General features: G+C 44.6%; 1 protein-coding gene across 1 annotated transcript; it reads left to right on the top strand.

Annotated features, from left to right (window-relative positions):
• Positions 1 to 12,307: 12,307 nt before the first annotated feature.
• LOC126456586 (neuroligin-4, Y-linked-like) lies at positions 12,308 to 12,985 on the top strand. Its single transcript, XM_050092332.1, has 2 exons — positions 12,308 to 12,452; positions 12,555 to 12,985. Exons 1-2 carry the CDS (start codon positions 12,308 to 12,310, stop codon positions 12,983 to 12,985), a joined length of 576 nt encoding a protein of 191 aa, XP_049948289.1.
• The last annotated feature ends 827 nt before the right edge of the window (positions 12,986 to 13,812 follow it).

Below are 13,812 nucleotides of genomic sequence, written 5' to 3' on the forward strand. Positions count from 1 at the left end.
ATGATTCTCTAAATTTAATGCCCCTAAATCAGATATCTGTTTGGCTAAATGGATCACCTGTGCCCGGACCCTCTCTAACTGCCACTTGGTTGAGTGCCCTCTAAAAAGCCGATGTTGTCCTCAAGTCTCCTAACAGCTTTAAACAAAAACCCAACGGCTGCCTTTGTCTCACCCACAAAATCCGGCGTGACGTCAATTGGCTGAAGAATGGTAGCACGCAAGCAGGCTGCTGCTTCTTAAATACTACCGTCAATAGGCTTGTGTCTTATCGCCAGCTCATAATAGAGGTGGTCCTTCCTCAATAGGCCGATCTTGGGGCACTGTATGACCGCCATTACAGAGTTGATCACCTAAAACAGAACACAGTACCAAAGATAGAAATCGTACAACACTAACACAGTTTAACAAATCAAACCAAGAGCAAGTGAACTGGCGATATTACAATCGTAACCACGCTCTGCTACAAGTAGAAACCTGGTAGTGAAGAGTAGGTACGAACCGGTTACGATTGTGGACGAGACTGTAATCAGTTACTGTTGGTTGTTTTTTACAGTCACACACAATTTATTTTAAACCAGTAATTCCAGACTCAACAATAAATAAAAAATACCACATGTTATTAATGAAGGAATAAACATCTGTGATTATAATGGTGTTTTCAGTAAGTTACTATTCAGCGAATCACCATTAAATATAAAATCAACAGATAATGTTTAAAAAGCAAGCCATTGTAATCTGGGCAGAAGGCCTTACACGCCAAGAATGGCAATAAATTAAACATTGTTTGAAACTCGCTGTAACTTATAAATTACAAGTATTGAAATACTAAAGGTAAGTCGCCACAAACACAGTAGCCGACATCAGACGCCAGAAATGGCAGTAAATAAGGTTTTAGGCTTACTACTAAAATACAAATACCAAATTAGAATTATAAGGCAAATGACCACAATCACGGCTGAAGGCCTTACACTCCACGAACAGCAATAGTATACAAAAATTTAGAATCATACTGCAAAACAGAAAATACGATATCGAAGGTTAATTAAAGAAAAACACGCAACTGATCACCAAACGGGAGACATAAGATGGTGATAAACTTTGTAGCACAAAGTGAGGCAGATTATACCAGCAGAAATCGTGGACTGAAGGAGCGTTACACTGAACTGCTGGCCATCAGACCTCCTTTTACAACACACATGTCTTACAAGAACCAAGGGGCCACAGACGGTGCTCCAGGAATCGACCTCTGAGAAGGTCCGGCAACAAACACTTTCGCGAGTGATGAGATAGGCAGCCAAAGGTTGCATTCACTTCACAAGATGATAACTGAGACTAGTGGCAGTGTAACGAATGACTAATGATAATCTTGCTGAAGCTACCTGACGTCCGATAAACCAAATGCAACAATGGAACAATACGCCAAAACCGGAACCGGCAGTTTGCACTACGTCCCCAGAATACTATGTTTAGAGCGCCCGGAACGAGAAAGGAATCACTACCACCAGATTAGAAGAACTGCCGCTACATACACTAACCCAAAGGCAAGTAACTGGAGCATTAGTGGCCACCAGGCAAGAAGAATTACAAAATTATAACAAGTTGAACGTAGTAAATAGTAATAAGAAGTCGAGGAAAGCTAATGAGATCCGCTTCCCTTAAGCACTACACTCGCTGCTCCTCGCCTCGGCAACACTATGAGCAGTGACACATTCCAAAGTCACTGGAGAATCGCGAGATATCACAATGGTGGAGGTCTCTCTACTTGGATTGAAATGCACTCATCTTAAAGCTTGGTGGATCCGGTGTACGACAAATGCACTCATCTTAAAGCTTGGTGGATCCGGTCTACGACTAGGTCGTACACCCACGTGACCACTGCCGTTCCATCCAACCATGCGAGCCTCCAGTGATCCGGGCGTGTTCTGGCACTGCGCGGACTTGGCTCCTCCTGAGTCCCCAACCGAACTGACCCACACACACGACCTGAAAAAACAACGACGTCGCCCCAAAGATGGAGCAACAGTTGCTACCTATCGATAACCACCGCTGCTGCCACTAGCAAACACGCAACGCTTGCGAAACCAAGTGGCGCCAGTCAACACGAGAAGAAGACAAACAACCGAAACCATGCCAACCAAACGATACCTTCTGGCATCCAACAGAGAGCGGAAACCTACAAACAGCACCAAAGCGAGCCGCAGCACGACTAAACTATCGTCTTGATCAATCACAGCGTCAAGATTACAATAGGATATGTATTATGCTGCTGAAGATCAATTTTCGTCTATGTACAATGAAACATCTTCACCATATACATTAATCCTTCGTCATAATCAAATAGTACTTTATTAGGTATTGCTGGGAGTTCATCCTCATCGTGAACGTCAGTAGAACCCACCTTGTCCCAACACTTGAGTTATGACATCCTCCGAATTCGTAGTATCTGTGCGGATACATCTGATGATCTTTCTGTCGTTCCTGTTCCCAATTCCGACTCTTGTACGTCACACATTAAATTATTTATTGCTGGGGACGCCTTTTCATCAGTTTCTGCAGAAAGTGTGTTATATGCTTGAACTCCTGCAATACCTAACGTCAGTCAATCCTCACGCTTCCCAGGATTTGGTAGTCTTGATTCAACCTCCATCTGTCGTTCGTTTCTCTGGTAAATACCTCAAGTATTTTCCTGTGGCTGCGTTCTCGTACCACCTCCCCATCTACTTTCTGTCCGAGGAACTGGAGATGGCTGATTAAATTCAATCTGTCGGTTATCCCGAGTTCTGCAGTTTCCTTTCCTTTTTTCGTCTATAATCCGCCTGTTCCAACCACTATTGAAACCACATCCATTACGCTGTTGTCTAGTGTTTCCACTACTCCCATCTGCGTAATTATTCCCATTTCGTCCGAAATTCAATCCCAATACTAGCCTACCATCGCTACCGTTATTGATATTCTCCTTACTATTACGAGTTCTTTCAGAATTACTCTGTCCTGAATCGCGACGTGTTTGAGCGTCGTTTTTATACCTGAATGCTACTTTTCTCAAAACATCTTTGAAAGTTTCTCCATTATCACTTCCAAGTCCTATCAAGCCTTGTAGATACTTCATTCGTAGTTCCATTTTGAATATTTGAATCAATTCTCCGTCGCTATGTGGGTTATCTAAGTATTGTTTCCTTTTAGCCATATTCTCAAAGAATCTGACTGCTGATTTCTCATGCGAATTTTCGAATGAGACATTTTATTCTCATCTGAGCCTCAGGAGACCACTATCTTGCTATAAAGGCAGCTCTAAACGGATCATACGAATCGTAAGTTTCTGCTATCTTCTGCATAGTTTCAGCAACACTTCCCTTCATATGTGCGCGAATAAAATCTAAGTTATGTTTCAGTGGCCAATGTGTCGGTATTCCTACTTTAAATTGGTCAATAAATGTGCGGGGGTGGAGAACATTTGCATCTTCCTTATAGTGTTGGTATTTCCGCACTGTAAGAAAGTGGTTTTCATCAAAACCTCTCGCTTCTCTCTGTGATAGATCTGCTGGGTTCTGAAGACTCGAATTCTGTACTTGGTTTGCGACAAATCTACGCAACCGTTTGTAGCTTGGTTCATTCTGTGACATTTGTGCCGTAGATTCACTAGCAGGTCTCATTGTGCAACATGGGTGCATAACGAGCGCTACCGGCTCTGTCTCTTGGCGTGTAAGCAATTCTGGCTCTTTAGACACCGTACAGCAACCTTCGGTATTCGTCCTACTGGTTGCGGCGTTGCGTAATGCGTCACCATCTGTAGTCAATAAATGAAATAATTTTAGGCTTGAGTTCCAAGATGGATTTCCCCACGGCTCCAAAGTCTACATGAACCAAAAATCTGCTTATATAAACAAAGAAATATTTCTTAAGTGATTTAAGGAAGTGTTTCTGTACCGGAAAGTGCAATGGCATAATATCTTAATTCTCGATGGACATTGTTCCCACGTCACATCAATCGCGCTCCTTAAACTCGCAGATGCTGAAAATGTCTCTTTGCTCTGTTTACCCCCTCACACTACACATACTCTCCAGCCTCTTGATAAATCATTCTTCGCCCCATTCAGAACTAATTTCAAAGCAGCAAGCAACACCTGGGTTGGGTTGAACAAATTGTTGGCCGGAAGCTGACTCGGTACCAGGTTGGCCCTATACTTTGTGGGGCTTGGGGAGAAGCAGCCTCCGTAGGCAACGGGACCAGTGGAGTCAAGGCTACAGGAATTTACCCTCTAGCCAAGAATATTCTTCCGGGTTGCCTCTTTTCGATATCAGATAACACTGAGCCTAATCCCGAGGCGGTATCTTCACAACCTCAAACCGCATCTTCATCCACGACTTGCATCTCACAACCATCTGACAGCGAACCATAACCTGGTTCCAGCAACGACAGCGGCGGGCCTGAGCCCGAGAGAAATCCTTCATTATTTCTAGCTGTCATTTACCCCATACCTAAACTAAATCAAGAGAAACCCAGGAAAGGAAAGAAGAAGCGGACAGGTTTGTTAACTTCCAAAGAAAATAGAGATGAGGTGAAGAAGAGGTTAGCTGAAAAGGCTAAGAAAAGAAAACTATTCTAAGGCTAAAGCTCAGATTGGAAAAAGGAAATTAAATCTGGAAAACCTCGATTCAGATCCCGACGATCCGGATTACGACAAACGTAGGCCTAGGCCAACATAAAAAAAAGCTCCTCTTGATATGGCATCATGTTTGGAGTGCAAAGAATTGTATTCTGAAACCATTAAAAAACGTGACTGATTATGCTGCTTTGCATGTAAACTTTGAGTACACGAAAATTGTACAATCTTTGATACTTATTGTGTCGACTGTGGCTGAGAAAATAGCAATAAAAGCTAATGATGGAGATAACAAAGTTAACAAAAATAAAGGATTTGTTGGCCAATTCTTCAGTGCTGAGTTTTAGTCCTCAACTTTTTAATCATAAACTAGCATTTTAACCATACTTTTATTAAAAAATTATAAATTTCAACAAATATCATCATGCGGAATGACACCCATAAGGGTGCGGTGTCTCACCCTCAGTCTAAGGGATGGATGCCGCAGTGTGAGGTCTTCTTAATGGTCAAATATGACGAATGCGTGTATGTAAAACTCTCAAAAAATTATATTTTAAGAAAAACTGGTTTATTCACTTCCACAATAAATTATGTTGACTTAAGTGCATCATGGGATTTTTTATGAATAATTTTGAAAATGTGCGCCATCTTCCCTGGATTTACTATAACTCTTAATTCCTTACTACTTCCGTGTGCCAATTCCCTGCGCATTGATTCTTCCTCACTAGTCTCTTAAACTTCAGCCTACTCTTCATCAATTCTAGATTCTGACCTGGGTGTACATCTGCTCCAGGGTAGCCCCTGCAATCCAAAATCTGAATTCAGAATCTCTATCTGACCCTGATGTAATCTAAATGGAATCTTCCCGTATCTTCTGGCCTTTTCAAAGTGTACCTCCTCCTCTTGTGATTCTTGAAGAGAATATTCGCATTTACTAGATGAATTTTTTTTCCAGATCCCAATCAGACCTTCTCCTCTCTCAGTCGTACTGTCAAGTTGATATTCCCGGGTTATCCTTTATTCTAATTGTGCCCCTTAACAGCATTCGAATCCCTCATGACTGTTAGGATTTCATCTCCCTCTGAGTGCTGAACTGCCGTTCAGTACCCTCATACACTTTCTCTGCCTTTTAGTCGTCTTCTTGCGACGTCGGTTTGCTCACCTGAACTATTGCTGTCCATATTGATTTGCTGCTGGTTCTGATGGAACCTCCTCAGTACCTGAACTGTTCTCAGCAACCCACTCTCTGCCCTGCCTTCCAATTCATAACGAGTCCTACTCCCATTACAACATTTTCGGCTGTAGTTGATACTACACTGTACTCGTCTGCCTGAAATTCTGGTTTTATTTCCATTTTACTTCATTGAAGAAACATGAGAAGAAATATTTCACTTGACCGACGATAGAAGGAATCACAAAAGTGTGCAGGAATATAGAAATGCAAGTCACTCAGGAATGAAACGCATAAGACATAAGTCAAGTGCCAAATGGCTGCATGGAAAATGTGAAGAAATCGAAAAAGAAATTATTGTTGGAATTGCTGACTCAGCATACAGAAAGGTCAAAACAGTCCTCGGTGAAATTAAAAGCAAGAGCGATAGCATTAAGAGTGCAATGGGGATTCCACGGTTAAATGCTGAGAAGGTGAAAAGAGTACGTAGAAGGCCTCTCCGGGGATAAGGTCTTGTCAGATGAAGTGAAAGAAGGAACAGGAGAGAACAGGGAAGCGATAGGGTATCCAGTGGTAGTATCAGAATTTAAGAGAGCCATGGACGACTTAAGACCGAATAAGACAGCAGGGATAGATAACATTCCATTAGAATTTCTAAAATAGTTGGGGGAAATGGCAGGAAAACTACCTTTCACGTTGGTGTGTAGAATGTGTGAAACTGGCGATATAGCTTTAGACTTTAGGGAAAACATCATCCACAGAATTCCGAAGGTAGTAAAAGCCGACAAGAGCATGAATTATGTCACAATCTGCTTAAAACATCATGCATCAAAGTAGGTGACAGTGATATATAGAGAAGAATGGGAAAGTAACCTGAGGTTCTGTTAGCTGATGAGTTTCGCTCTATAAAAGTAAGGGCACGAACGAGGCAGCTCTGACGTTGCGTTTGATAATGGAAGCAAGACTGAAGAAAACTTCATAGACATTCATAGGATTTGTCTACCCGGAAAAAGCATTCGACAATGTAAAGTAGTGTAAGAGGTTTCAAATTTTGTGAAAAGTAGGAGTAACATAGAGGGAAAGGCGAATAACATATAATATGTACAAGAACGAGGAGGGAACAATGAGATTGGTAGACCAAGAACGCAGTGCTCGGATTAAAAAGAATGGAACACAGGGTTGTAGTCTTTGACTTCTACTGTTTTATATCTGACAGACGTAAAATAAAGGTTGAAGAGTGGTATTAAAATTCACTTTGATAGAATATCAGCGATAAGGTTTGATAATTACATTGCTACCTTTACTGAAACTGAAGAGAGATAGTGCTGTTGAACGGAATGAACAGTCTGATGAGTACCGAATAGGGAGAGTAAATGAAAGAAAGACGAAAGCATGAGAAGCAGCTGAAATGAAAACAGCGAGGAATTTGACATCAGAACTAGAGATCACGAAGCAGACTAATTAAGGAATTCAGCAGACTAACCCATCAGTTATGGAGGAAAATCGATAAAGACAGTAACATACGGAAAACGTAAACAAGGAGGAGCAGGATGGTAGGACATGTGTTAAGACGTCAGTGAATAATCTCTTAGTACTAGAGGCAACTGTAGAACATAAAAACTGCAAACGAGGGCAGACGGAATACACCAGCAAATAACTGAGAGCATGATGTGCGTGTGTGACAGTGAAATGAAGAGTTTGGCACGGGAAGGGTATTCGTGGACTGCCGTATGAAATCACTCAGAATTCAGATGTCTCAATAATGTGATCATGGAGCAGAACGATGAAAGGACACCATGGAGTTCGTGGAACGATGGAGGGTCACCATGTGATTCACACATTTCCTTCCTGTCGTAATAGCCATTTTTCTTCCTGTCCCTCTGGAGATGAATGTAGTACATCTTTGATACAGGAAGTGATACAGTTAGCTTCTGGCGCACATTACGTGTCAGTTCGTCTCAATTAAAAGTTTATTACGTATTACACCTAGCTCTCTATAAAACATAGAGCGATTACTGCATTACTTCGACGGCCCTGTGAAAGGGATTTTCTGCTAAATGTTGGATGTGCTATGGAGGCTGTGTAACAGTTACTAGAATTTTCATTTTCCTATGTAAGGACAACAACGATATACAGATTGGCAACCACATGGTCTATGACTGTGTTCAGAGCCTCTTGTGAGTTCCAAGAAACTTTTTGTTAAACGTATAACAGTCGTGTTAATGGTGTTTACAAGCTGACAGAAACTGCAGAGTAATGGGTTTTATTCACACGTGCCCGCCCGAGCGGTCTAAGACGCTGCATTCATGGACTGTGCGGCTGGTCCGGCGGAGGTTCGATTCCTCCCTCGGGCATGGGTGTGTGTGTTTGTCCTTAGGATAATTTCCGTTAAGTAGTGTGTAGGCTTAGGAACTGATGACATTAGCAGTTAAGTCCCATAAGATTTCACACACTTCTGAACATATTAACACGTGAGTTTGCAACTAGTTTACGTGAAGTTACAGTTGTACATGCTTTGCAACTGGTCGACGTCCTTTCAATACCTAATCACGAACGACACATATGGGGCAATTCAGCTGACCCTACCGACGGATTTTTTGCAATCTGCAATGTCTTCAAAGGCGAGGCACAAAATTTTCATAATCTCTCGCTCGCTATGCGCAGACTGGTAGTGCTACACACAATATTAACATGCCTTTCTTGTATGTAATTTAATGTAGTTACATTTTGTGCTGTGTTAAGTTTCTGCTATAGGCTGTAGTCTTTGAACAACTCAAGAAAAACGTAACAGTGACCTTCACATTCGTTTTTATTGAATAACTCGAAAACCATTGCTTCCACGAAAATGCATATCATTACAACATATAACTACATTAAATTTCCCACAAAAAGGTCTTTCTCATTTTTTTCTGTTGGATTTACATTTTGCACATAGCGAAGGAGAGAAAATGAAAATCACGCATGCGTGGTTTCTGAATGCGTTATGGGCTTCATAAGATCAATTAGGAGGGCCTGCTGACTCACGCCATATATGGCCATTTTTGATACTTAATTCCACAGTTTCGAGGTGAGGTATCCGCTTCCAGTCTTTGTCGAATTATTTTCGACTTACTCATAACAAAAAAAAATCGAAAAAAAACATTACAGTTGCGTAGATGGTGTACGTTATAGAACACTGTAATATGGTTAAAAATTTTAGTTGACTAAGCAATCATCTTCAGATCTGAGAACAAGCAAAGAACAGGAAATTGACAGAAATTTTACAAATCCCGAGTTTACAAAAGTATGAAAATGAAGGAATCAAACGTGCAATGTACCACTCATGATAAATTTATATGTAAGTTCGAGGTTTAGCTCGTAACATTTAACATCAGGTAACTTTCTATTCTTTGCTTTTTCTCAGACCTGATGATAGTTGTATGGGCAACCGAAAGAAGTCGTCACATTATTATGGTCTAAAATGCCTCTGAGCACTATGGGACTCAACATCTGAGGTCATCAGTCCCCTAGACTTAGAACTACTTAAACCTAACTAACCTAAGGACACCACACACATCCATGCCCAAGGCAGGATTCGAACTTGCGACCGTAGCGGTCGCGCGGTTCCAGACTGAAGCGCCTAGAACCCCTCGGCCACACCGGCCGGCACATTTTAATGTCTTATAATATAGGCGATCTACATATTTATAATTTATTTTTAACTTTTTAATTGTAAGAAATGTATATTTGGTCATTTTTCCCCGCTCTGACAGTGAGATGTAACTAACTTCCGAATTATCCTCAGCTGGAGTTAATTAACGTAGTTTACAAGTCATTCGCCCTTATTTTTGAGAGTACGTTAAACTATAATTTTCCTTCATTCTTCATCCGTCCTTTTTCATTCCTGAGTAACTGCAATCACAGTGAATATGACACCGCTGTTCATAATAGGTAAACAGTGTCATATATTGCCTGTCTGGGGCCAACAAGCAGTCATGAGATTTCCCAATGCGGGTGATGTACTGATTCTTCCGAATCTGGTGTGTGTATTCACAAAAATGAGACATTTTTCATCGATATTTACTTCAGTTAAGGAATATGGTATGGAGTTGGCCGATCCAATCAGTAACGACCGCGTTTTTGACAGCCTGCAGCCGTTATAGACGTGAAAACGGCACGCCATCAGCGAAACTGGAGAAGGTAAACTGTGCAACAGCATCGAAGGTATTGGGCGCGCCCTTAAGGGAAACGTGCTCAGCAAGCCGGAACCCTTCACTACGCTAAAGCGCTTCCGCGTAAAAACTCCCGTGTGTTTTACCCGACGGTGGAACAGCGATACTTAAAACTAAAAGCCCTATTCTGCAAACCCCCGGCTCCATCAGCTCGGCGGACCGTACGTGCCAACGGCGTACCAGCCATTCGAGCAGCCGCGGCCCGCAGGTTGCCGGCCGCTGCCGCTAGATGGCACGGAGGGCAGCGCGGCAGAGGGCAGCAGCGGCGCCGCCGCCCGGACATCGACTAAAGAGGGCTCAGTGCGGTGACGGCCAGCGACCGGTAACGGTGTCGCGCGGTGCAACAAAACGGTGCAGGGAAAGGGGAAAAAAAAGGAGTGTTACAGGAGGGGCTCGGCGGAGGACAAGGTGCTGCAGCGAAATGTTTGTCGAGTGCGGGTAGGCGCGGCAGAGCGGGCCATGCGCAGCGGCCGGCCCGGCCGAGCAGCGCGCGCCGGGTCAACGGAGTGCTTAAGATCGGCGGCGGGCGGTTGGATGCTGCGCCTCGACTGACACGTCCACGGCTGGACCGCCATGTGACTCGACGCCGACTACGAGCGGATAGCTCAACAGCGATCTCGTACGCCTCATTGTTAAAGCTTTTTCGTGAAAACACACAACACCATCGAATGACTGCGTTCCACTATAAACACATTGTTTATACTTCTGATCCGGTGATTCAGATGGACCACAGCTCTGAAACCCAACAGTGTTACACCACAGGTTGCCTCAATTGTCGCCCTACCAATTTTCTGGCAACAATTCTGTGTGTGAAGCCAACAATGAGCCCCTCTAACAACTGTTTTGTAGAAACTGAATCTCTTAATTTGTTGCTTCCCATAAATATTACCGTCGGCGTGTGATATGACGAACACAGTAATGGAGCTTGCCTTGAAACATGTGCGTCTGGCGCTCTATAGCCAACGATGGTATTGTTGAGATGTACTGCTTAAATCTCTATTTCAAAACTAATACCTCTCTTACTTCAGTTGGTCTTCCTAAATGGGCAGAGAATACCTTTCCTACAGCGGCGCTATGAATAACGTTAGCATTTTTTCTGTAACGAAAATATACCGCTGGGGGAAGAAATGGCCGCCATACCACATAAGGCGACATCTGTCATGTTCTGTAGTGCAACTTATTCAGGTTTTGCGTTGACAAATGTGTGACTATCAATAACTATCTCAAAATGCTTCTAAAGCAGGAGACATGAACACTGAGCAGAAACAAAAAACAAAACAAAATGTAGATATGTGGGCGTTGTGTAAACAGTCTCCTCGTGGAACCAAACTTTCATTATAGATGTCGCATTTTTAATGCTGTATCATCTATTTACTTTGTACATTTCAAAGCTTATGAGTACACGGCTGCTCCCGCAAAATTGGCGTGTGCAGCATTCAGCAAGGTGTTTTGAGTTGCGAGTAGCTGTTTTCTTAATTTGTGGAACTGAGACTAAGAGATTCTGAGAGAATTATTCCGAACGAGACCGTCAAAAGTTTCACAGTAATTTTGAATTTGCGGAAATGTACGGTCTCGTTTTGAAGATAGTGTGTTGAATCTCGGAACGTCTCGAATATAATCGCCTTAGTTAACCCGCATCACAAGAGGAAAGCAACGTGTGGGCATCGTTGGAGGAAGACAATGAAGAGTTTGTCACTAATTGTTAAGCCGTTGAAAGTTTTTATTTTGCGGATATGAATAGTTTCGTTCTGAGGAGTGTGTGGTTGTGCTAGAAGGTACTGAGTGTAATTGTGCTGCTTAAGCGGTATTACAGGAGGTACTGACTGGAAAACCGTCTTGTGGGTATATGTGGATGGAGACTGTGGATACTGGCCGCTTCTGAATTGTTGAAGCATTACGTGTTGTTCTGAAGAGTGCGTTGGGGATCGAACCGAGAATCCTCGTGACGCACACAGGGAGGAGGTGAACTTTTAGGCAGCTGCCAGATGGCGAGTGTCGATTTCTGGATTTATATTGCCTGATTCTGAGGAGGGTGCGTTATGGTTCGAAACGTCTTCAATGTGTGGCAGTTTCTTGCTAGAGACATTTGTTACTTGGCATAAGGAGTGTTTTGAAGTGTGAGGGCTCGGAAGAAATAAAGAAAAAAATTGAGGCGGCAAATCGGTTGTGTCATCAGACAAAAAAGGAGCTTTTGGTGGAAGGAGCGTCGTGATAGCAAAGATAAGGAAGCGTAAAGCATGGGAGTCCGGATTTTCGAGAGGTGGCAGAGAGCAAGATGGTGCAGAAACACGCGGGTGCTCTTCGTGTGGACGACGCTTGCGATGCTGAGCTGCCTCGACGTCCCGGCGACCGACGCGACTGCGTCGGCGGCGGCGGCGCCCGGTTCCGTGTCCGGAGGGCCCCAGCCCGACCCTCTGCCTGCTGCGAGTCCGGCCGCGTCTTCAGCTGGCTCGTCGGGATTCACCGGTAGCGTCGGCGGCGGGTCCCCAGGAGGCCCGGCGGCGGCGCCGGGGGCGGCGTCGGCCTCCGCCTCCGTGGCGGCGCCGCCGCCCCCTCCGCCCCCCGTAGCCTCGGCCGCCGCCCAGACGCTGAGCTCGCGAGTGGTGCGCACCAAGTACGGCGACGTGAGCGGCCTCATCGTGACGTTCGACTCGCGCCACCTGGAGCCGGTGGAGGTGTTCCGCGGGGTGCCGTACGCGTCGCCGCCCAAGGGCACGCTGCGCTTCATGCCGCCCGTGTCGGGCGCGCGCTGGAGCGGCGTCAAGGCGGCCGACCGCTTCGGCCCCGTCTGTCCGCAGCGGCTGCCAGACATCAGCAACGAGACGGCGGCTCTGCGGCGGATGCCGCGCGGGCGCCTCGAGTACCTCAAGAGGCTGCTGCCCTACCTGCAGAACCAGAGCGAGGACTGCCTCTTCCTCAACATCTACGCCCCAGCGCAAGGTAGGCTGCGCTGTGCTACTACGCGGAGTCTCACCGCTACCTACTCACCCGACGCCTGATTCTCAGGCGGCGCCCAGATCTTTAGTGATACCATGGATTGTTCGGCGTAACCATTACGCTGTCCAAAAATGTCAATATCACTGCGAACAATTGGGAACATATGGCGTATTCACTTAAGTAACATTCGAGTACAGTTTAGTTCCAGACAGAGAGATGGTAATCAGCCGATGGACTAAAGGGACGCCGAACTATACGTTTCTATAACATTCAGCGACGTGTACTGCATTGTTGCACTATTACCACCGCGCCGTTGCGTTACGAAGTGTTTCAACTTCCACACTCTCCCCACCCCCTCCCCCACCTACCCTCCTGGCGAATGGCCACGACTTCTCCTGTCTCGCCTGTTGGTATTGCATTTACGGTTTTGAAGTGTGCTGAAGCTTGTCAAAAATTTCTTACTACCAGCATAATTTTGGTCCTTCTGATGAACAAGGAGACAACTGTTGCAGAAGCCTACGAACACATTTTTTTTTAAAGGACGTCATTATAATGCGTGTGACGCCGCCGCGGTCCGACCTGCGGAAAGCCCGGTCACCTGACGCAAGTCCTCTTAGTTGACATCACTTCGGCAATCTAGTTGTAGATGTGGATGAAGTGGTAATGAAGACAACACAGCATCCTCTACATCTACATACATACTCCACAATCCACCATACGGTGCGTGGCGGAGGGTACCTCGTACCACAACTGGCGTCCTCTCTCCCTGTTCCACTCCCAAACAGAACGAGGGAAAAATTACTGCCTATATGCCTCTGTACGAGCCCTAATCTCTCTTATCTTATTTTTGTGGTCTTTCCGCGAAATATAAGTTGGCGGCAGTAAAACT

This window comes from Schistocerca serialis, chromosome 2 (assembly GCF_023864345.2).
Source record: "Schistocerca serialis cubense isolate TAMUIC-IGC-003099 chromosome 2, iqSchSeri2.2, whole genome shotgun sequence".
Classification (NCBI taxonomy): Eukaryota; Metazoa; Arthropoda; class Insecta; order Orthoptera; family Acrididae; genus Schistocerca; species Schistocerca serialis.

Excerpts from the sequence above, each read along its gene's own strand:
- LOC126456586 (XM_050092332.1), top strand. The coding sequence starts at position 12,308 with ATGCTGAGCTGCCTCGACGTCCCGGCGACCGACGCGACTGCGTCGGCG. Across the intron at positions 12,453-12,554 it reads TGGCTCGTCGGGATTCACCG|CCTCGGCCGCCGCCCAGACG; the intron begins GTAGCGTCGGCG and ends CGCCCCCCGTAG.